This window comes from Siphateles boraxobius, unplaced genomic scaffold, assembly GCF_051911475.1.
Source record: "Siphateles boraxobius isolate OS27281-9 unplaced genomic scaffold, OSU_SipBor_1 37, whole genome shotgun sequence".
In the NCBI taxonomy this organism is placed as follows: domain Eukaryota; kingdom Metazoa; phylum Chordata; class Actinopteri; order Cypriniformes; family Leuciscidae; genus Siphateles; species Siphateles boraxobius.
The window spans coordinates 2159029-2184028 of NW_027508997.1; the positions used below are offsets into that span (position 1 = coordinate 2159029).

The following is a 25000-nucleotide window of genomic DNA, read 5'->3' on the forward strand; positions in this document are numbered from 1 at the left end:
CAAAAGCCTGAAACATTCTTACAAGCGAGTCATATTGGAGGATTTAATGGTGATTTGAGTCAAATTTAATTCATACATGTTTGGGAATACTATAAACAGAAATGATGCGCTTTAAATCAATGGATAATGTAACAATCTCTACAAAATTATAACAACAGAAGTTATATCCACATTTTATTACACAATTTTCCACTTATAACCATGAAAGCTAATTTCCTGAATGAAAAGAACATTTTTTTATATTTATTTACAAATATAAGTAGTTGCATATTTTGGGATTTGTCCTCCCAGAATACAGAAAAGCTGATCTAAACAAATCGCTGAGCAATGGCTAACAGTTTAGAATATTCCCCTTCCATTTTGCGCAGGTGTGTTGGTAAAGGAGTTTTTATTCTCGTTCCTGTGGGGTTTCCATTCTCTTCAATCAAGACAACATTATTTGAATCGAAGCGTGGCGTCATTCGAGCTCCAGGCATCTTATGACCCACTATGAGAGCTTTTTTCTTCTGTCCTTTAATGGCCAGTAAGACTCTGTCTCCCACTTTACCAACTCCATTCTTGGTGTAAACGTGAATGACTTTTGGTGGACGGTGGTGATGGGCATTTCCAAGAGCGCTGTTGTCGACCACCCTCACGCGTGTTAACTTCTGAATAGCGGCCACAGTTGCTGAGACACTGCCGTGAGATTGATCATATATTTGTTGAGAATATGTGAGATCATTATTTCAAAAGCTAAATTGACAAGGCTACAAATAAAAAAAAAACAGGTTTATTTGAATGATTAAAACAAATCATTCATCATTAAAAAGTAGCTTATACTTTTCTGAGAAACTGAACCACTACTATATTGAGAACAAAACATTTGAATTCCCATTAGTGTAATTAATAAATCCCCAACCGTCTACAAACCCAGTGTGCCCTGACCAATGAATTTCTACAACTTTTACAGTCATTAATGATTATAAATTATCATAAATAATAATTGCAATATTACAATTCCCTAATATTTCCCCCATGCTTATGGAAACCCTGCAAAACTAAAGTACAACCTCAAAATTAGGAAATTGTTTACCTGAAAGTCCTCTGCTGCACCAATTTGGGCAAAATCACCCCGGACAACGACAGGGCCATCCTAACCTGACAATAAAAAAACAATACAAAATGTGAAATAATAACAAAAATAATATATCTTAACGAGTAATAATAAATAGCATCTGGCGTTTGACACCTCGTGTTATTTAACTGCTTCAGTTAACGGTGAAAGGATGCAACGGGAGAAAATTAACTCAAACCTCTATCTAAACATTAGTCAAAATGTAGGCTACTTGTAAAGTGATTTTAAATAGTGTGAATAAATAACGTTATTACCTGCTCAGATCATTCACACCAATGTCACACACACACACATCGGCTTCGCGTCATAGGAAAGCGCCGTCTGATCTTTTTCTCTGTTCAATATCAGCGAACTGAGCTCATTAGCGTCCCCTGCAATGCTGGAGGAGGCACCGCATTAGAAACCGACAGTATCCCTAAATGGCAAGCGAATTTAAATGTAATCCTTAAAACCAACTAATATATATTTTCATGCTACTATAATATGCCAAGCCGTTTTTACATGTAATCCTTAAAACCTATTAGTCTCTATTTTCCCACTACTAGTAGCCTACTTGTTTTTTAGATAGTATCCATTCAGTTAAACTACCAGTATAAGCCATTTAAGCTTAAATTGTACCCAGCGTTACTCGTCGTAATTGCATTTTCTCTAGTAAGAATTCAATTAAAGAGCTCTACAATTCAATTCTTACTAGTAGCAATTACAAATAGAGAGCTCTCTAATTCAATTATTATTAGTAAGAATTACAATTACAGAACTCTGTAATTAAATACTTACTATAACAATTCCAATTAGAGAGCTCTACAAATGAATTTTTACTGGTCATATGTCTCTATTGACTTCCATTCATTTCTAATTACGGAGCTCTACAATTGAATTGTCACTAGAAATAATTCCAATTAGAGAGCTCTCTAATTCAGTTGTTTCTAAGAATGCAATTGCAGAGCTCTTTAATTATTCATATCTTTAATTATTTTTTTTACTACTAAAAATTCAGTTAGAGAGCTCTGTAATTGTAATTGTTACTAGTAATAATTGAATTAGAGAGCTCTCTAATTGTAATTGCTTGCTAGTGAGAATTGAATTGTAGAGCTCTCTAATTGAATTCGTAGTAAAAATGCAATTACGACGACTAATGCTGCATGGGTACAATTTAAGCTAAAATGGTGGCCGTTCTGACTAGTCATAACATAAGACGAGTAAAAAAACAGTTGTAACTAGTAAGATAAGAAATGTAGTTACAATTAAAAAAGATACTGTCTAATAAATAAGTACCTAACAAATAACTACTAGTATCTATTAAATAGGTATAGTATCGAATGAAAAGTTATTGTATTGTATTGTATTGTATACAATAAATAAGTACTAGCATCTAATCAATATTAGTAATATTTAAAAAGATACTAGTCAATATTGGAATAATTACTAGTCATAAATTATTAGATGATATCAAAACAGAATAGCTACTAATTTGCAGATATCTTCAACCTCATAAGGAACTAGTAAGAAAATATTAAGATATTTCTTCTTTTGACAGATCATTACATAAACATGAGTATGCTCTCAACCATCCAATCAGAGTTCATATGCAGGCTAAACTAAGGCTAGAAGATTGATTTTTCAGAAGTAACTGGCTTTGTTGGTTTATCTAACTAATTATTTAGCATGAACGCAAGGAAAGATAGGCCTTTATGTTTAATATTGTTTTGAATGTACAGTAGGATAATAAAGACTTAACTGCCAATAATAAAATTCAAACAACAGTTTAGATCCAAAAACCGGTTCATACCCACCAGCCAAACAACCACAATACCCAGAGATTGGGATTTTTGGTTAACATTCATGATTCCTTACAATCAAAAATTCAGAATATTAATCTGCGTCTGACAACGAGAGTCATGTCAAAATAACAGTATGCACTACATATGCCTATTCATTTTTTTTTTTTTTTTTACTCTAATACCATTAAAAAAGGTAGGATATTATTGTATTGTTATTATAAAAACGGCCTTGTGCAATTCAGTCCGTTCCCTGTCATCTCTCTTTCATATGTTGTTGGTTCATTAATATTCAACATATTATTTTCATACTGATTATTTAAATAGTACTAGTATCTATTACGGTAAGGATATCTTTGATCTAAAATGATACTAGTAACTAACAAATAAGCACTGGTTCTATTTTTTCTTAACAGGTATAATTAAATACTAAACACTATTGGAATAAGTAATAAGAACTAGTATCTATTGAATAAGTACTAGTATCTTTAAAAAGGTAGTACCTAAAGAATAAGCACTATGACTAGTATCTAAAAAAAGGCACTAGTATCTAAAAAATATGGTGGAATAGATGGAATAGATAGTATCTAAAAAATAAGTACTCGTATGATGAAAATAGATACAAGTAGGTTTTAAGGATTAAATGTTAAAACGGCTTATAGGCCCCAAACCTTACGGGCCTATATATAAAATCAGCAAAAAGAAAAGTAAAGAAAGAAATGTTCCTTTTTCGGTATATTGTATTTTAAAGATGACTATGTAAAATCCAAATAAGCTTTATAGATCTATATTGGAAATGGTTTAAACATGGTTTTCATGCTAGTTCAATGAACCATAAACAATTATTGCACGTGACTTATTGTGCATTAAACATTACGCAGGGTTTCCCAGACTGGGGTTCATAAAGGAACTGCAGGGGTTTGAGAGTAATTCAAGATGCAGTGTTGCAATGTTGAGAAAACACTCCTTTAAAATCCAGTGGTCAAATGTATCGTGGCCTCTCAATTGTCCGTGTAATTATAGCCACATGACTAGTGGCAGGTTGTGTGTGCAATTTCACAAGAAGATTTTCTGAATGTACATAAGAAAGATGCTTTTTTAGAAAGGAAAAAATTTAAAATGTAAAATGGTTTACTGCCATTGTGTGAATATTTGAAAATACCCAGCACTTGTTTATATATATATATATATATATATATATATATATATATATATATATATATATATATATATATATATATATATAATTCATTAAATTTCGTCCTGAATTCATTTTGTATTATTTTTTATATTTATTTATTATTTGCTGTGTTTTTTCTTTTATTTTTATTCTTTTAAGCTTGCTTTATTTTTTTATTTTTTTATTTATTCTTTCATTTATATCCACATGTCTGTTATTGTTATCACTTTCTGACAATATTCTGAAATCAACCGCTAGAGGTCACTATTGGACTGGAAATGTAACACAGAACGCTGCATTCTGTGGAGTTATAAATACATTAAGAATTTGAAATTATAATTAAGATTTCTCTATGAAATTGGTTAGATTTAGGCTAGGACCTATAGCATTATTATTATTATTAATGAGTAACAATGGACAATATAACCATGGTCCATGTATATGGAGCTAGAAATGTGTCTTTATTACATGCGAGAAAATAAATGATCTGAGAGAAGAAAAAAAAAGTTTGAGAGAAAAAGTTATCACACTGATAGCAAAAAAGCATTTCATGAGAGAAAAAAGAATATTTGAGAAAAAAAGTTCTCATACCAATAGCAAAAAATAATATTTGAGACTAAAAAAGTTTTGAGAGAAAGTATTTTATCATAGAACATAAAAAAATATAAATTTTTAAATTTTTAAAATTATTTCTGAGAAAAAAAATCTCTCTCAAAATACTTTGAAAAAAATCTCGAATATATATTATTTGCTATCAGTGTGAAAACATTTTCTCTAAAAATAAAAAGTGTTTCTCTCAAAACGCTTTTCTTTGCTCTCGATGCAATTTTTTGCTCTCGTGTCAGGATTTTGCTTTAGCTGTGAAAATTGTGTCATGGGCGGGGCCACGTTCTTTTTTTTCCTATTGGAACGTTCCTATTGGCCAGTCGGGTGAGCATCGTCTTGTCTTAGGAGTCGAACTGAATCATTACACCATTGTTCGCGTTCGGTTCACCTAGATAGATGCCGTCTCTGCAGATGATGACACACACACAACTCGATGGGTAGCTGGCTGAGCAAGTTCAGCATCACTGAAGATTACACATTAAACAATAGCACTCATGCAAGTTTACCTAGCATGATGGCTAATTAATAATTAGCTTTACTAGCGATTAGCAAGCTAATAATATAATACACATTCATTCATGAATATGAGTGCTATTTTTAATGTTTAATCTTCAGTGATGCTGAACTTGCTCAGCCAGCTAACATCCAGTTGTGTGTGTCATCATCTTACCCAAACATTGGAGTGTCCGTGCTCGACTTAGAGCTTAGATCAGGCCCAAAAAATCAAGCCCGATCCTACCCGAGCCCGTGCACGTTGTGTCCGAGCCCAGCCCGACGCATTAACAATAATTATGAGCCCGAGCCCGATTTAAACCCGAGTCCCGACCATTTTAATACGTGGGTCGTTATAACTGACGTTCTCAACTACTTTCTATGTTACTTTCTCCTCCTCCTCTGTTCTGCACCTCCAAATACTTTCAAGTTAGCCTACGTGTCGCCATCATACACATCAGCATAAATGCTCCTGATAAATTATGTGTTATTAAAGCATTAACACACAAACCACTGTTATAACATAAAATCAAGCAGCTACTGAGTGCATGGTTTGGCATGACTGAATGCGCGCAAAGTGCGCTCCCTGAAAAATCCCTAAAGCTGACATCAGTTCATCGCGATCTCACACATCTCTGTTATTATCAATGACGCTGACTGCACAATGAATCTTTCATAATATATACACTTTGTTTGTTATAATTAGAGGATTTGCCAGCATACAGAATTCAGCTCTGAACAAAAAGTCCGTTTTGAGCAGTGAGGGGAGACTATCTTAAATGCTTCTGATTGGCCATTGCGTTCAAGAAATCAACACTTATGTCTGTGATTGGCTACATCGCTCAACGCTGCAAACATGTTATAAAACAAAACTCTGGCGTGTAAATCATTTGTATTTTGTTTTAGTTGTTCTTGTTGTTTTTCTGCAACAGATGAATAAAAATGTATTAGTTTTTATGTTTTATTCATAGATATTTCTAGTTTGCGGGAGTCCCACAAATCGTTTTATTCTCCCGGAACCCACACACACAGAGTGAGTGCATTACAGCCCGCGCCCGCGCTCGCACTCGGCCATCAAACCTAGTCCCGCGCCACACTCTCTTGCGTTGGGAGTGCACGTCTCTAGATCAAAAGCCCGGCCTGGCCCGAGGATGGTGACGGGAAATATCGGCCCGAGGTCGGGCCTGGGCTCGGGCAGAGAATCTAAACTCTAAGGCAGAGACTGCATCTATCTAGGTGAACCGAACGCGAACAATGGTGTAATGATTCAGTTCGACTCCTAAGACAAGACGATGCTCACCCGACTGGCCAATAGGAACGTTCCAATAGGAAAAAAAGAACGTGGCCCCGCCCATGACACAATTTTCACAGCTAAAGCAAAATCCTGACACGAGAGCAAAAAATTGCATCGAGAGCAAAGAAAAGCGTTTTGAGAGAAACGCTTTTTATTTTTAGAGAAAATGTTTTCACACTGATAGCAAAAAATATATATTTGAGATTTTTTTTCCAAGTATTTTAAGAGATATTTTTTTTCTCAGAAATAATTTAAAAAATTTCAAATTTATATTTTTTTATGTTCTATGATAAAATACTTTCTCTCAAAACTTTTTTTAGTCTCAAATATTATTTTTTGCTATTGGTATGAAAACTTTTTCTCTCAAATATTCTTTTTTCTCTCATGAAATGCTTTTTTGCTATCAGTGTGATAACTTTTTCTCTCAAACTTTTTTTTTTCTCTCAGATCATTTATTTTCTCACATGTAATAAATACACATTTCTAGCTCCATACTATCATACATGTATAGCCTAAAAAGTTTTTGACAAATTAAAAAAAATATCATTTGCTAAGGTCTAGTGGGGGGATAAACAATATTTCACAAGGACATGACAGAAGATTCTGTTCTATCTGAATAGTTTTCTGTTTAGGGGACTAGAGTTAGTTAGGCGTGATCCAATGCCACGCCTCTTTTCCAACATCCGGGTCTTTCAGCGCGAAGCTGGAAAAAACACTTCAGACTCTCAGGAACGACCATTAAGGTAGTGTATCGGGTTTCTCGCCATCGACTGTCTTTTTTTCTATTTTGAAATTAAACTCATACTAAGGGTGGTAGGCTGCTTTTAAGCCTTTTGTGACTTGGGCCGTTTTCTTGGGAAAGTTTGAGGTGACAGACAGTGTCAGTTTGTGGCTGTCACGCAGGCACGCGCGCGCTCACTCAAACAGCCACGCGCACGTGCGGACTCGCTCACCCTGGTCAGCGGGAACGCGCCCGGGTCCCAGTCAGTCAGAACCGACCCTAGTCTCGAGCGGAACAGTAACGGAGAGAAACGGTAAGAAACCGGCACTTAAGGAACCAACTGTCATTAAAGACCAGACAGGTCACTAAAGTGTAATGTGCGAATTAATGGCTCGAGACTTGTGTGACATTTACACACTTTATGCCTTTGAGGACAAGCTAGCAGGCTAACCGCTAACTAGAGTCATAAAAATATTGAATTTTACTTATCACATTTATCATTACATACATTTAGCTTTTGTGGGGAATACTACATGTGTTTAATGCTGAAGTGCATATGTTATTTATTTGTTTTCGGGGAAACAAAGTGGTTTAAGTTACACTGTCACGCATCTGAATGAGTGTTGGTTTATATTTAGCACCCCAGCAGAAATATCAATACAAATATAGATTTTTATTTATAAATGTATTTTTATTGAACTGTTATTAAAATATCCTGACACATTCAACATGGTTTTGGTTTAGGCTATATAGCGTTAACTTAATTGTTGCATGATGTTATATCGTATGCTCAATTCTTTGGTTAAACTATCAGGCATTATTTGTCTAACGTTTGAACAATAAAGTGCTTATTAAATTACTGTCATTGTATAAACTAATTGGCTAACAAAAGAGCAAATAAAAACTGATGAAGCTGCTTTTAAGGAATCAAACACATTAGTCGTCCTGTGCCTGTGATATTTCTCTGCTTTGTTGCATTATATTATGAGGTGTGTGTTGTGTGTCTGGTGTTAATCAGCTCTGAGTCCAGACACGCATGACTAAAGCCTCTATTTGTGGGGGTGTGAGATAGTGTGAGAGGCCAGGCTTATCTAACATACATTTGAAATGTTTTATGAAATAACACACTAAGATGGTTTGCTGAATTTAGTGGAATAGACCATCATAGTGAAAAAAGACTGCCAATGCTCTTTTCTTTAGTGTATGTCTTTGCTGCGTGCAGTTAGATTGCTTCATTTTCTCAACAAACTGGCTATTAAGATTATGTTTTACATGGACTATCTTAAATTATGACAGCAGCCAATTATTGTCTTCATCTGCAGATTATTACAGGAAGCAAGTTGATCTTTATTCAGCTGTGGAGTTGCTGCTGAGATGGGGACACCAGGATCAGGACGAAAACGGGCCCCGATTAAAGACCGTTTCTCAGCGGAGGATGAGGCTCTGAGCAGCATCGCCAGAGAGGTAAGAGGTGTTCACCTGTGACCCCTTTTTATCTCGCTGTTGTCATCTTGTGGCTGGTGGTTTCCTGTGACCACAATAAAGGAAGCGTTCACCTAGAAATGAAACTCCTGTTGTCGTTTGCTCACCCTGATGTTGTTACATTCTCATATGACTGACTTGTATGTGTTTACAATAAAAGCATATAGTGATTTTGGATTAAGCAAATAAAAAGGCAAATAGAGAGAAACAGATTGAAATTCAGGCGTTATATGCTTAAAGTCGGCATGAAACGAAAGTTGTGAAAGTCTTTTTATAGTCTCCATTGTGACGTATATTGAAATGGCTTCTGGAATGAGAAAAAAAATGGGAGGGCAACATTTTTTTTTGTCCATCGGGAATTGATTGAATCGTTAACATGTCATCAGAGAAGAGAAGAGATGTTGCTGCAAGAGGGAGGGGAAGTTATTTTAAATAAAGTTAGCGAGGGCACATCGAAATTAAAAAATAATTATGTACACAGAAGATTAATCATTTATAACAATTACGGCAATATTCCATGAAAACAAGAATTGTCAGTTTTTATTTCATGGTGACTTTATAATCATACAATATACTGTAGTTTTTAAATCTCATTTTCAATTCCACATGACACGAGAACCAGTGGCGTTTGCTGTCAATGATGTCAAACCTTTTTGGAGTTTGACTGCCATTCTATAGACTCTCTCCTTATGTTTTCCACTGCGAAAAAAAATCACACAAATTTGGAACAACAGGAGTGAACTAATCCTTCAAAACAGTGTTTTTCTGTCATTGTATAAATACTTAAGTAGGATGACCCATTAAAGATATTTGAGAGTACTAAGATTTAGCTTTTTTGAAACACCACACATAAAATGTCTTTACATGAAGAATATGTGTACCTGCCTCTGTGACAGCTCTAGACTCCGTTAAAAAAGTACACAGGATAGCGGACTACACCTTGTAATCAGAAACATTCTCCAGCTGTCAATCATCATGCATTTTCGGGTGTGCTGCCGTTGGACGTTGCTGGCATGTCTTCGAAGGATGGCGTTTTAGAGAGAGGGCGTGTTATGACATCTCAAATGGGGAGCCTTACTGAATTTAAGTGACTGTATGAAAATATGAACCCTGTAAAGCCTGACATATGGAAAGATAGTCAGAAAAATCATTTATTTTTAATGGAACAGTTTATTTATTAACAGTTAAAAAAAGTTTGCATATGAATTTTGTTTTGTATCATTTGTGATATATCAGGCTTTTATGGCCCAGATAGTATGATAGTAAGGACGTGGAGAAAAAAATCAGTTTTATTCAAAGGTCCAAACTGAGCAAAAATATGCAATTTGGTACAGATTTATTATTTATATGGCCAGAAAGAGTGGCACATATGCAGTACAGTGATGATTGAGAAACGGACAATTAAAATCCTATTTTACCATATTTGATACATTACTTTTGTCATTTTAACATGATTTTTCAAGTCAAGTCACCTTTATTTATATAGTGCTTTATCAAGTTTTAGTTCAAGTTGCTTCAGTCTAAAATGTTCATCTTGAAATATTACTTACAATATTATTGTAAGTTATTCTTATGTTTAAAGGGATAGTTCACCCAAAAATGAAACTTCTGTCAGTATTTACTCACCCTCATGTTGTTCCAACCCTGTAAGACCTTCATTCATCTTCAGAACACAAATTAAGATATTTTTGATTAAATCTGAGAGCTGGATCACTCCTCCATAGGCTTCTAAGGGATTGAAACTTGTTCCCCGAAAAGTTATTAAAGACATTGTTAAAATAGTCCACACATAGTGTGATAGCGTAGTGCTTCTGTGTTGTACGTCACACGCATCACACACGACCAGCATTGGCCTATACTGAGCTGGCCTATACTGAGTGAACTGACTCGAGGCCCACAGAGAAGGAAATTAATAGTTGAAATAAAGTTGTTATTTTTGGGGGGTTTTGCACACAAAAAGTATTCTCGTCACTTGATAAACTTAAGATTGAGGCACTGTAGTCACTTGGAGTATTTTAACGATATATCTTTTCGGGGCTGGCAAGTTTCAATCCCTTAGAAGCCTATGGAGGAGTGATCCAGCTCTCAGATTTCATCAAAAATATCTTAATTCGTGTTCCGAAGATGATCGAAGATCTTAAGGTGTTGGAACAACATGAGGGTTAGTAATTACTTACAGAATTTTCATTTTTGGGTGAACTATCCCTTTAATTCATAAAAAGAAAAATTCACAGATGACAGACTGAAGGTGGATGTTTCTACAATTATGCTAAAAGGCCTTTTTACTTGCTAAAAAAATATGAATTGACATTCAGAGGGCGGAAGGCATGTATTAGATGTGTACAACGATTTTTTGGCAAATTCGAGGCCTTAGAAACTCATATATCAAATATGATGCAGTAATATTTATAGGGTCAAGGTAAACGACTGCTGTGTAAGCTGTACACTCGTCTGAATTGTTTGGATCTGCATTATTTTGTTGGTCAGTCTCTAATAGCTCTGTTGTGATGTTAATATGTGGACGTTCAGGTTCTGCCAGTTGGAGCTACAGCTGATAAAGTTTGACTCACAGCTTGAGCAGGGAGCAGCCAGTATGGACTTGCCTTAGATTTTTCTGCAGCACGCATGTGTGAACCGTCACTCTCACAAGTAAAAAAAACTTTGACTGCTATCAGTAATGTGCCGTGGGACACTTCGACCTGAAATGAACTTGTATGACCCAAATTTATAATTGCAGAGCCCTAATGTGACCAAATGGGATGATCTTGATGCGAAGCCAGATATAAAATCATGAGTGAGAGAGTTTGATGTCTTGTCTTGCATCCTTTTTCATTGTTTGTTTACAATATTCATTATCAGTAACGTATGCATTTCTTGTTGCTGTGATACAGCATTAACTAAAGCACAGTATGCTGATTAAAGTACTGGCACTTAAAATAATGAAACTAAAAAAAAGAAAAAATCTTGATAAACTAGTTGACTTCACTAATCTATTATTCCGCTGTTGCAGAATTAGTAAACTAGATTTATTTGGCAATTCCCACAATTATAATTTTTTTAGGAATATTGCAGTTTATTATAAATCATTTTTCTATGCACATAATTATATTTTTAATACTCATGTCCCCTTGTAATCTTTAATCCAAATCATTAACTTCCCCTTCCCATTACAGCGACATCTCTTCTCTGATTAAATGTGTGCAGCAGCATGAGGGCTGGGCAATAAAGCCTCCTTTCCAGCAACCTGTCAGTCACTTGAGGTAGCTGCAGTTTGCATATTAGTCTAGCAATTCCCAATAAACAAAATCAAGTTCTGTCTTACTTTTTTTTTCTCTCATTCGAGAATCATTACTCGGATCGTCACAATAGGGAAGAAAAGATGATTTCAATTCCAGTTCGTGCCGACATTAAAATAAGGGTTTGATATAAAGAACATCATTTTTTTTTGGTTTGCCGTGGTTTAGTAAAGAAAAGAAAAACAAGGGTATGTTGCTGACACATTATATATACTTTTTTGGGGGGGTCGGGTCAAGTGTTTGTTCAGCGTTTAACTCGAAGGAAATGGAAGGCAGTTGTTCGTACCTTTTGATACTCTCACTGTAAAAAGCAGCAATATCTCCCAACCTGAATGTGGACCATATAAGGATGTTTTAAAAGAGGAAACAGAAATCTAATGCTACAGGGTATGAATTGTAAAACAGAAGTGAAACTGCAGCCACACTGAAGATGTTTGTTGAATATCTAAATATTTAAGCATTGCCGTGAGAGAGATCTGTTATCTTGTTCTGTGCATTGCTGGAATTCACATACTTTTCAACCTATTGAGTCAGTCACACGTTTTTACAGTTGAGAGAGCTGAATGCATGCTGACCTATTACATTAGGAAATACCCTGCTAGATCTTCTGTATCTAAAAGTTCAGGAGTCACTCCACCCATGCAGTCCAAAGATTACGAATCACGGTCTACCTACAGTACACACAAATCCGTTGCTTGTTCCATTGAACCTGCCTCTTGATCCACCCATTTTACACCTACTACAGAGGAAACTCCCTAATGGTTAACAGAAGTCTCTGTTAACTGAAAGCATGCCGTTTGGCTTGCCTGTGCATAGTCCAGGTTACTTCGGGTAATTTTGAGCCGTGTGACCCCCTGTGGAGGTCACTTATGTTTCTGGACAGTCTCGTCACTTTGAAATGCCAGAGATTTGCATGGTCCGTTATCCACAAATCAACAGAATGTGCTAGTCCCCTAGACTTGGAGTATCTAGGGCAAGGTGTGATATTTCTTTAGCTATTTCCTGGCTTGCACTGCTGTCTAAGGTTTAATTTGAGGTTGAAATAGGTCAACGTACTGTAATAGTTTTATGCCAGGAGGTGTAATATTCAAATTGCATACCTACCTTATACAATGACAAAAATAATTTAACATTCAAGAAAATAAGTGTAGCTAACTAACTACTTACATCTTAAACTAACTTTTACAACCAGGAGCAATGCAATAGTGCCCTGCCTTTTGTCTTTTGATGCCCTGTGGCTTTTCAGTTTCCATCTTTCTCTGTCTTTATCTTTCACTATCTGTCCTCCACTGTCTGTCTTGTCTCTCTACTGTTGTATCTGTTGAACTCAGCCAAGACAATCAACCCAGTGACGTCACAGGTTGTAGTAATGCAAGATGGCAGCGCCTTTGCTACAAAAGCTATATCAAAAAAGCTATATTTTTTCTCTTTTAGGTTGTTACATTTATCATGTTTTTTTCATACATTTATCATGTATTATATACTTTTTGATTACAGTGGAAATTCATTTACTAAATAATGTTGTAGTTGACTGACGGCTTCATTTTCACTTTAGGGAATTGTTCAGCATTCTATATAATATAATATATATATATATATATATGTTATTATTGTGCAATGCACATAAACTGCCTCACAAAAGTACACAAATGTCAGACATCACTGAAAGTATCATAACTTACAGTACAGTAGTTGAGTCAGATGTTTGATTCTGTTGTGTTCTTAAAGGATTCAGTGAGTTTATTTTCTGAAGGATTTGTTAGATTTATTCAAACTGGCAACTCGAGAGTTGTTTTGAATGATTCTTTAAAAGATTTGTCTTAAGTCATTTGTTTGTGAATCAGACTACATTGTTTGTGCTTTGTTTTGCCTGCAGTCCACAAAGCCAACCCAATATAACAACATGTTTTGCCGTTATTTTAAAGTAACAGTTCATTACATTCAAGTGGTGCAAAAAAACTCTGCCTTGGACTGTAGAATCCTAAAAATATAGAAGCATGTTAAACGTCAAGACATTTTAACATACAGACTTGTACTTGGGCGAAATAACGAACCAGTTAAAATATAGACACTTTGTATTTTATTGTGACCGATAACACAGTTCTACAGTTCGATAACAAACATTTCCATATCCGACTTCGATAAGCTTATTGTGTAGTGTGTCTGTGGCATCTCATTGGTTAGTCCCACTATAGAGCTCACTTGTTCTGCAGAATACAGTTAGACTGTCTCTAATAAATGAACGGCTATGTTGGAGGTTGTGAAGTAAGTGTCTCTCCTCGCTCAGATTTCCTGTTGCAGTCTCATGATGGAGGCTCTGCTGGTCTATAGATAGAGCTGGAGACACTGGGCTCAGCTGAGCTGCTCTGGTGAGCTGGTCAAACTGTCAGACAGCTCAACAGGTGCTGAGCAGAAGAATCACACACACACACACCGAGCACACCCTCTCTAACCTCACCATATGTTTAAAGATTTGCCGTAAGCTTTGTTTAAATGTTTGCTGTCAGGCTGCATACTTTACAAAGTCACGGTCCTTTCTGTCAAGGCATAATTGCATTGGAATGTGATGTAATTAATTATTGTGTAGGGTATTAGGAAATGTAAGCAGGTCATATTGCATGTGTGTGTCACATGAGGAATGTGTTGGTCAGAAATCACCCAGCATGTGTTTACCTGGAGTGAGTGATGCACTGTGTATGTGTTGATCTTAAATTAGACGCTGCTGCTGAATCATGTTTGTTGTTTTTTACCTAGTTAAACATGGTGTAATTGATTTCAGCCATACTTCTGATAGACGTGAATTATAGACAACCCCCATTGCTTCAGCCACACCCCCTCACTTACCAAACCTCACCCTCCAAAGACATGTCAGCAGCAAATACTAACACTTGAGAAAAGCTGAAAAGAGAGGGCTACTTTTTTGCAGAACCTAGTGCTTTCACAGAGACCGGTGTGGTTTCCCAGCACACTCATTTGAGTGATTTGTGTCAGGACTCTTAGGCTGCTTTAACACTTGGCATTAGTATGCGATTAAGCAGATCAGATCATAAGCCAATCAGGACATGGTGCATTTACACCTGTCCACATCAAGTGGCTTCTGTATCTGGATCACAGATCGGATCTCGCATTTCCGCGAAAAAAAAAAAAGGATGGCTCCGGTGCAAAGTCGACCTGAACTGGTGGGTTTTCTTTTAAAAACAGTTTTCAGTCAGGGTACATTTTACAAATCTCGCAAAATGAGGAGGATGAAGAGGCTGCAAGTACTAATAATGTGGACAGATGCCGTTATGGAAACGGTACAGAGAAACGTATCCGAGAACGTTGCCAGCTGTGGTGGGAAAAATGCGTGTTCTTTACAGGAAATTTATGGTTCATTGCAGTATATTTGCGATATACTTCGCACTCGACTGTATCGCAAGACCACACAGCTACGTTCCTGGAGAGAGGAGGGGGAATAAAGACAGTGGGGGGGTTTTGTGTGACGTCCACCTGAGATCCGATCACAATGCGTCCTCGACTACCTCCGAATCCGGTCGGATAACATTCCGATCAGAAGCGCGTTTACACTTGTCTTTTCAATGTGTATGTGGACAACATCCGGATCCAGGTTGCATGTTAATGCCAAGTGTAAACGCAGTAGGGCTGCAACTAACGATTATTTTGATCATCGATTAATCGGACGATTATTTTTTTCGATTAATCGATTAATCGGATAGAAATTAAATTAGATTTTTTTTTTATTATAACTAAATAAAACCGTAAATCAGGGTATTTATGTGTAAAAGTGTACTTTAAAAAGTGCAAAAGCCACACATTGAGTTTTACTAATATCAATATTTGCATTGTTTTTAATGATAATTGCTGATGGCAAGTTGACAAACATGATTATTGTTAAAAAAATGATATCCAACATATTATGTTTTAACACAATTTTTGTTAAAACAAATTTACACAGACATGTTGTTCAGATGTGAACATCTGAACTAAAAACAAACTAAAAACATCTAAAATATATAATTCATTTAATTTTTATTTAAAATTAATTATATATAAGGAATATAAGGATAAAGAATATAATATATATTATATATATAATATATAAAAGAATATAATATAAGGATAAATTGATTAAATAAATATAGAAAGACTGAAAACAATTGTGTGAATGTAGAGCCGCAGTAGATCGCGTTTGAAAAACAATTAAAACTTAGTAGACAAATGCTATAAAAAGAGAACGGAATGGAGGTAACGTTACCCAGCAAGCTAACAGGCTTGAGTAAAGGACAGGAGAAATTATGCATTAGTGCACAAGCATTCGCTGAAAACCACTGAGTACAGTGACTAAAAAACAATATTTTACTTCTGCTGTTATTAACTGCCTTTGTATTTAATGCTTCACTTTGTAAACACCGTTTTAATTTAACCTATTTCTGCGGTAGCGCTATTTTAATCCATCACTTACGTTGCGAGCGAACTGATTGCGCAACCTGATGCTCGAGACAAAATACAGACATCCCGGAAGTCCCGGGAGTCTCCCGCATATTGATTGCGGCTTCCTGATGCCCGCGAATTAGTTCAAACTCCCGAAATCTAGAGCGCGCAAGCAAGAGCGCGCATGCGAGACAGAAGAGACTGTTCCAAACAGTGTAGCGCGCGCGCTCGGCAGAGCGCCTGAGGGAGAGAGACCTTGCGTGTGTGTGCGTACCAGTAAACGCTCCCCGTGACGTAAGCAGACCAACTAATCGATAATGACATTCGTTGACAACGATTTTCATAATCGATTTTATCGATTAGTTGTTGCAGCCCTAAAACGCAGCCTTAGATGCCTTCCAGTGTTTCCCCTACCATTTACATTACATTTACATTTATGCATTTGGCAGACGCTTTTATCCAAAGCAACTTACATTGCATTTCAAGGTACACATTTTTACTTATCAGTTCTTGCTTTCCCTGGGAATCAAACCCATGACCTTGACCATTGCAAGCGCCAATGCTCTACTGTTTGAGCTACTGGAAAGCTTTTACCATTGTTTTGGGGGAGATGGCCTGCCCCCTAAAGGAAACTCGATCAAAGTTCTTCACGGCAACCGGTCAAAATAAAAGTTTGGTTTAACTTGACAGAAGTATATTACTGTTGTACAGTAGAATTTAGATGCATCTCAAAGTAATAATACTAACAATAATACAAATAAATTATCATCAAAACTTATTTTTTAAGGAATAATCAAAATCTTCCAGGTTTTAATTTTAACAGTAAAGTTTGTGTTGCACGTCGTTTGATTACCAGAATAAACACAGAATTTGTGTGAAAAAAAAACATTTCATAGAATCTTTTTTTAAATGACGTTCAAGTTTAATAATTGTATAAGTTTTACGATTTCAATTAATTAGACGTGCTTTTTAATGTTATGGTGTAAAAAAGGTGTGGGATAGAGCTTTATTATCAGCTTCTGAAGCTATCCATAACTGCGACACGAGTAGTTTTGGAGGTCTACCACCCCCCGAAAAAAAACACTGCCTTCTTTCAAGCTATTAAATGTTTTAGTAAACAGTCCAGTGAAATATAATATACCCACCCAGCCATGGTTTCTCTCTTCTTATATCATGTCTACCTATGTATTATGAAGCAGTTTCTTCCCCAACTTTGGTTGCATGGAAAATATGACTGTTCCCCCTCTTTTTTTATTTTTCTTATGGGTGTTTTGCAGCATTTATTTATAGGACTATAGAGAGACAGGAAAGTTGAGGGAGAAAGATAGCCAGTAGGATCGAGGCATGACTCTGGTTTGAATATAGGTCCCGTGAGCCAGCTGCTCTTATATATATCATCAGCATGTGTTCTATCCACAGCTCTGATGGCTGTTCTTGTTATGCTTTCTGACTTTTGAACCATCAGCCTTAAATGCCACCAACAGTTGAAAATGCAGTAAAGATGCATATACTTTTATCTAAACTTAGTGAGAATATGTATCTTTAACTACACGGTAGCATCTTAACATTGTTTTTGAAATGTACACATAGCACAGTAAAAATCCTTCGCTCATTTTGCATTTTAAGTGAGTGAGTGAGCAATGAGACTTAGATTCTGTAAGGCAGAGAATAATATAACCGGTTCATCCAGCACTGATGAGAGTGATGACTCTTTTCCAAAATGTCAGGGCTTGCGTACCATTAAGTGTCCAGACAGAGTGCTTCCTGTTCAGACTGTTTAGTGTTACAGCTGTTTAGATGAATTCTGTTTTCTCTTGTGCAGGCGGAGGCGAGACTTGCTGCGAAGAGAGCTGCTCGCGCAGAGGCCCGGGACATCCGAATGAGAGAACTGGAGCGACAGCAGAAAGAGGTGAGTTTTACAGAGAACATATAAGGTGACAAAAGGCACTTGAACTTGCTGCCTAAAGAATGACATAATGGGCTTTCGCACCGGAGGAACCTTTTAATAGTTCCTAGAACTATTGGCGGAAGTTCCCGGATTTTGGTGTGTTCGCACCGCAGGAACCAGGAACGATTTTAGTTCTTGGAACTCCTTTAGGAGGAACTAATTTAGCTCCTACTTCAGAGTCGAGTCTAAACCAGGACTATAGGAACTACCAGTGACGTTAGTGTACGCTGATTGGCCGAACGTACGCGAAAAACCAGCATCCGCCATTTTTAAAAAAGCTGTGTAAACACATATTATAGCCTATATATTTATAATATTTATAAACTAACTCTACGAACACGCAAAACAGTGATAGATGGTCCTTTTAACCTTTACGCTGAGGAGAAAATCCAACGTGACTTTGAGGGGACCAAGAGAAACATGATTATGTATTTCTGCTTAGCTAGCAACATTGGATATCAACCACACAACATAGGCTAATACCTTTTCATATACTGTCTACTTTCATTGTATAACAGTTATAGCTAATAACGTATTAGACAGGACTGTTAAACAGATCGTAAACTACTGAACACGGAGAATGCGAGCACTGTGAGCTCAGGCTCTGGCGTTCTCAGCGCCGTCAGAATAAAAGTCACAACAACAAGCACAGCTTACGTCACTTCAGAGTTCCTACTGCTGGTGTGAATGCAACCAGGAAAATGTTCCTAAGGGAACCATTTATTCTTGGGGAACGACCCTAGTGGCTAATTCCTAGCACTACCTGTTGCAAAAGCCCCTATAATGCAGTTTCTCAAGGGCTTTATAACTCAAATCCAAATCCAGAACCATGCATATGTGTTTACTATACTTATGTCTGTTGACCTGCAGAAATGCCCTTCATTGATCCTCTGTTCTAAAACCTAGTGAACTGCATGTATAGGCAGCATTGTAAGGCATCATAAGCACACTTTCAATGTGCAGCTAATTGATGTAGCTTTGCATATATCTTTCATGGAGAAGGAAAACCCATAATGCATTGCGACGGGCCATTACCGTATAAAAATGATACTGCAAAACTCTATTGAAATATTGAACCGAGTCTTTTGTACGATGAGCTATTAGTATGATGGGTGGGGTTGCTGACTATTTAGCTTTGTTCCAAATCGATCACTTATGAGGTTCCATTTCAGTTAGGCGCTGACTATATAAACAATAAACAGCAAGGCAGTTCACTAGGTTTAGGAACAGTCTCTGTATTTTGTTCAGAAATATGCCTGATCTTCTACAGACTGTCACCTCTCTTTTGATGCAATGAAGCCAAAGCTGAAAGATAGTTTTTAGAGATCTTCTGAGCAGCTTTGTGTTGTTTTAAGCATTTTTGTTCAGAAGAATAAGTATGACTGTGTTTACAAATAGTTCCAGATTCAAAAACCAGATTTAGCTAGCTGACTAACTAAGCTCATAATTGGAAACAGGCATTTGACAATACAGTGTGTTTTTAATGGTTGCAGACACATGTGAATGATTCAGTTATCGATGTCAGCTGTGTCTGTCAGTGTTTTCTGTACTTGTGAGTTCCTACACTCACAGACCTGGTTGGAAGAATATGTTTACAAAGTACATACTTTCAGTATGTCTAATGTTATCTTAATAGTTTTATTCATCAGTCATTGTTTGTGAAATGTTTTTCACTGTCAGAAATTCACAAGTACTGTCATATTGAAGTGCAATAGAAGTCTTTGTGTTTGTCTCGTGGCTGTCTCTCTCTCACAGCTGTCTTACCGTCAGCACTCCTCCTCTAGCAGGAAATGGGGGCAAATCCACCAATGGATGGTATGAGAAAGATTAGGCCAGTTTGGACATGCATGTACTTTTTCCTTTAACTAATAAAGAACATCAGATGGGAGTGTGCCATCTATATTCTCATACACTCAGTTGATTGAATTTGGCTTACATGCATGTTTTGTTAATATTACTTGTGCTCTTTTGAATTTATAAAATAGCCCTCGTGGTCCTGTTGTTGTCTTTAAAAATAGTATTCTTTTAGGATAGCATTGGATTCACTTTTTCAGGATTTTTTTTCTCAGGAGTGTGTGTGCGTGCTTGTGTGCATGTGAGTGTATCACAGTAAAAATCTCATTGCTCTAATTTGTCTGTATAATAACTATTACCTATAGGCTGCATTTACTTTATGGTCTGGGTGATAAATTCCTGATGTATTTGTCATTTGTGAATATCACAGTGATTTTAATAAATTTTTACATTTTATTTGGAAATGATTAGCAGCTATGATCTTTAATGAAGGTTTTCAAAACGCTGCACTGTATTTGTCGTCTATAAAATTGTTTATTTTACAATGATTTTTGTATTGGTGCATATCAATGAAAATTATTTTTTAATTTAAAAATATTACTCTTTTAAATGAATCAAAATAAATTAATTGTAATTATTCAGTAAATAACATTGCGGCATTCATCTATTTTGAGATAGATAGTTACTATTTAGGCTAACTGCATCAGTAAAAGCAAATGCATAAATATCTATTGTCAAAGCGGTAAAAATTGAGTGCTTTTTTAGCTATATTGCCCAGCCCCTATTGTCATATTGCTGCTAGTAAGCTTTCATGCTTGCCCTGAAATTTGAACAGGCCTTATAGACCCTAATATCAGCATGTTAAGTGTGTTTAGAGTTTGTTTAGGACTGCCGGCGAAGGCTAACACTAACAGACTAAAACGTGCAGCGTTCTTTTAAATGCTATCTCCTTCATTCTCTTCATATCAGGCTGATGCAGAAAAGGCCCGTCATGGTCATCATTCCAGTAGCAACAGTCGACGGGTCTGTATCTCCTGATGTTGCTGTCTGTCTCCTGCTCTTTCTCTTTTAATTTATTTCCTTTTTTTGGTCTTATTCCTTTGTTCTTCCAATCTCTCATCAACAGGGATTAAATGATGACACAGCTTCAGTTCGGAGTGTCGGAAGTTATAGGGTGTGTGATTCTGGACTTGATGAAAGTACATTAAGAACTAATTTTTCATATGAAGATTATTGCTCATTTTCAGGACCTGTGTAGAGTAATATGTACCCACAAGCCAGTGTGAAATAGGTCATATTGGAGACATTTGAACACTAATAATAATAATTGTTTCAATTGAAATATTGGTACCTGCCATACAACTAGAAATCTGCCCAAGTATTCAGCATTTTTTTAAATTGATCCCGTAATCACAAACATGGAGAGTAGTTTTAAAAGCTCATTTAGAAACAACATGTTACAATCGTGCCATAGAAATTGCAAATTAATGTTTGCCTATTGGATTTCTCTCTACTTTCAAAGTCAAATTCGTCATCTTTACGAGACTTGAGCAGTTCTCATCACTCCAGTCGGGTTAGTTCTTCCAGGAGGAGAGACTTGTTGGTACGTCACTGTGTGTATTTTTCTCACGGCATTGTATTGTGTGTATTTTGGCAACATGGTTTTCTCTTGCGTGTGACGTGTCATGACTCTAAATTAGACTACTGCATACTAACTTTGTTTGCGCTCTTAGATAGACAAGCTTTTTGTGGCCAAGATTGTCCATGTAACAAATAATTTGGCTTTTATTTTATTGAAATTATATAACTCTAAAAAATGCTGCCACCAACTAAAGATTTCCTTAGTTGGCGGTTGGTTGTTCATTTAAGCCATTAGTTGGGGGTGAAAATAGGCCTGTCGCGATTATGAAATAACGTCTGATTGCCATTATTTGATCTAACCGCGATTGTTTCAGACAAGCACGATTATTGCTCTCTTTTATAGGCCTACGTCAAAGGGGGGAGTCATGGACCAAAATAAATAGACAAGCACTAATTAAGTTTTTCTGCAATATATTCAAAGTCATCTGAAGTAATGGTTGACCGATATGGGTTTTTTGATTGCCGATGCCGACACATTAACTCACTGCGCACGGACCGTCACTCGCAGGAACACGTTTATGCAGGCTACAAATGCACACTTCACAAGATATCACAGCTGGATTCGATTAAATCTGCAAGGTTTGTGAAATTAAATGTTTATTAGATATTCAGAGATTTGTTTAAATTATGTAGATGTGCATTTGCTGAATGTTGACGGTAAATGAGAAAGTATTTTAGACTGATTGTTTGCCTTTTCGGTTACAAATAATATAAAAGCAAACATATTACTTTTTCGCATACCATTTACTTTCTTTGACCAGTTCTGTAGCCACCGGTTCTGTCTAACAAAGTATTAGATCTGACTGACAGAGATCGTAAACTAACTGCTAAGTAAACTAAGTGCTGTGTGATCTGATTCAGGCGCTGCTGTTCTCTTCTCAGGTGCTGGTGTTCTCAGCGCCGCCCGTCAAAATAAAAGTCTGCAGCGCCGTCAAAATAAAAGTCCCGCTTCCAACACATCGGCCAATCAGAAAAACTTATCGGCCGATGCCGATATTTTAAAAAAGCCAAATATCGGCCATGGCGATATATCGGTTGACCACTAATCTGAAGCCATTCCATTGCTTAATGTGAGCGACAGAAGTATATTTACATTGTTAAATTAAAGTTCACGGAAACTCGTCTTCCCTCCTCTGCGGCTGTCAATCATTCTCTGTTCAGCATTTAGCACGCGCCTCGTCCGGTTACAACAGGTTGCACTGTAAAACTCTCTGCAATATGATATATTCACGTTATAATGCTTGATCTGTAGATAAAGCGCTGTGGATTTGCATAAAATTACTTTATTTAGTTGAAGTTTATTGCTGTTTCTAAACGACTCGCTACTGTCTATGAATTGGCATCAAACGCACAATAACTGGAATTTAAAACCGTGAAGAAACAAATTATCAATAAACTGTTGGACAGATAGACACTAGGATTTATGCGCTCTACATTTCTTCGCTTTGTGACTTTTAAATGTGCACCTGTGCAGCGCTGCGCACTATCTGTGACGCCATGTTGCTTTAAGCACATCATTCTTCACCCGCGATGCGCATACGCGCTTTGTGCCATGCGTGTCATATTATCATGGTTTTGCGCACTGAAAGATTAAAAGCCTATCTTGTTCTGTTGTATCTATCATATGTTTGCCCCATTAAAGATCTGCACAATACATTTTAAATAAGCATCTTTTAATTTTATATTATTTGTGTGTGTGTATATATATATATATAATTATTTACTTTCATATAAAAATATATAATTTTTAAATGTATGAATACATGAATGAATTTTATAAGTGTACTAATAGTAATTTGTAATTTGTTTTTCTTAACATGTTTAGATTTTTATAAAATTACTGTGTAGATTTTTTTCAAGAATTACTTTTTGCTGCTGATTTATACACTCACCAAGTTTAATACAAAAAATTGTGATAGCTATTGAATACATATATTTAAAGGTGTTAACTGTAATCTTACACTGAAAAATTATAACTTACAAAACATTAAATTCATCACAATTATTTAAATAATGAAGCAAAATCTGTATGAAAATCTTTTTTATCTGTAAAAATGTATGACAAAGCCCTAAAACAGACAATTAATCGTCAAAGCCCTAAAACTGGCAATTAATCGGCATAACCGCAATTTTTTTTAGACAATTTATCATCAGCCAAATTTCATAATCGTGACAGGCCTTGTTGAAAATACTAAACCATAACAATGAGGGTTTAAAATATAAATTAAGCACTCCAGCTGCAGCGACACCGCACACATTGCTTAACCTTTTCTGAGATCAGAACATAACAAAATAAATTACCTATAATATAAATAACAGCCTTATCTTTAAAAAATAATAATTTAATGAAAATATTTTTTTAAATATAGGACATAAATATAAATTATAAAGAAACTTACTTCATACAGTAAGCTGAAATGCTTAAAAGAGAAATATCAGTACAAACATAATCAGGCAGATGGACAGGTAGCCTTAACATGAAATGAAAACTCAAGAGGTCAAAACACAAATAAAATCAATATACATTAAAAAAAAAAATGTAACATAGCAAACTGAAACACTACAGCAATATGGACAATTAGGCTATAGCTGACTCACCATCACGCTGATCTAATGAAAAAGGAACACGGGTTTGTCCACATTGTCGGGGGGAAGTGAACTCTGTCTTGCTCACTGAGAAGACTGCACTTGAGATGTGCTCGGGTGGCGTGGACGTGGCTAATTTAGCTTCCACACTCCACATGAACACTTGGATATGCGGTTCTTAATCTAGGTTCACAATAACGTTAGAGCAAGCGGCCATGTAAAGTGGCTAATGAAAGGCTTCATGTTTTAAATAAGTTATTGTTGAGGTTGCACATCAGCTTTTTGTGGTCATTCTTTACCTTCTCTGAATGTTCCCACACTTTGGATTTTCTACCCAACATATTAACGCATGGACCAGCTGAGTTAGCAATGTCACTGCGTGGACTATGCCGATTACTGTGGAGTTTTCTTCTTCTTCTGACTAACCAACTAATTAATTTTGTGGACCAAGCCTCTTTTCGTCAACTAACGTTTAATCAATTATTAGTGGGCAGCCCTAATGCTAAAGCTGATTATTAATAAAGATATACAGGGTTTCCATGTTCATGGAAAATCTAGAAATTTTGATATTCATACATGGAAAAGGAGGTGAAAAGGCAGCTAAAGAATAATGTTATTAGAGCCTCATTTGATTTGC

General features: G+C 36.2%; 2 protein-coding genes across 20 annotated transcripts in view; one reads left to right on the plus strand and one right to left on the minus strand.

Moving 5' to 3' along the window:
• Positions 1-34: 34 nt before the first annotated feature.
• Positions 35-1456, minus strand: mrpl14 (mitochondrial ribosomal protein L14). The gene is made up of 3 exons (XM_077196948.1): positions 1369-1456; positions 1073-1137; positions 35-675 (listed from the first exon to the last, which is right to left on the minus strand). The coding sequence occupies exons 2-3, from the start codon at positions 1129-1131 to the stop codon at positions 309-311; spliced, it is 426 nt and encodes a 141-aa protein (XP_077053063.1). The 5' UTR covers positions 1132-1137; positions 1369-1456; the 3' UTR covers positions 35-308.
• Positions 1457-7130: 5674 nt separating this feature from the next.
• Positions 7131-25000, plus strand: part of lrrfip2 (leucine rich repeat (in FLII) interacting protein 2) — a 34031-nt gene continuing 16161 nt past the window's right edge. For 4 of the 19 annotated variants that reach the window (XM_077196909.1, XM_077196917.1, XM_077196914.1 and 1 more), the window contains exons 1-8: positions 7134-7207; positions 7327-7498; positions 8508-8649; positions 18217-18303; positions 20098-20157; positions 21106-21159; positions 21263-21310; positions 21659-21739. In XM_077196909.1, coding sequence (XP_077053024.1) covers positions 8560-8649; positions 18217-18303; positions 20098-20157; positions 21106-21159; positions 21263-21310; positions 21659-21739 — 420 coding nt within the window. In that variant the 5' untranslated portion in view covers positions 7134-7207; positions 7327-7498; positions 8508-8559. Of the gene's footprint in view, positions 7499-8507; positions 8650-18216; positions 18304-20097; positions 20158-21105; positions 21160-21262; positions 21311-21658; positions 21740-25000 lie in introns of all 19 variants that reach the window. The other 15 variants (XM_077196910.1, XM_077196913.1, XM_077196919.1 and 12 more) reach the window with 8 other exon arrangements.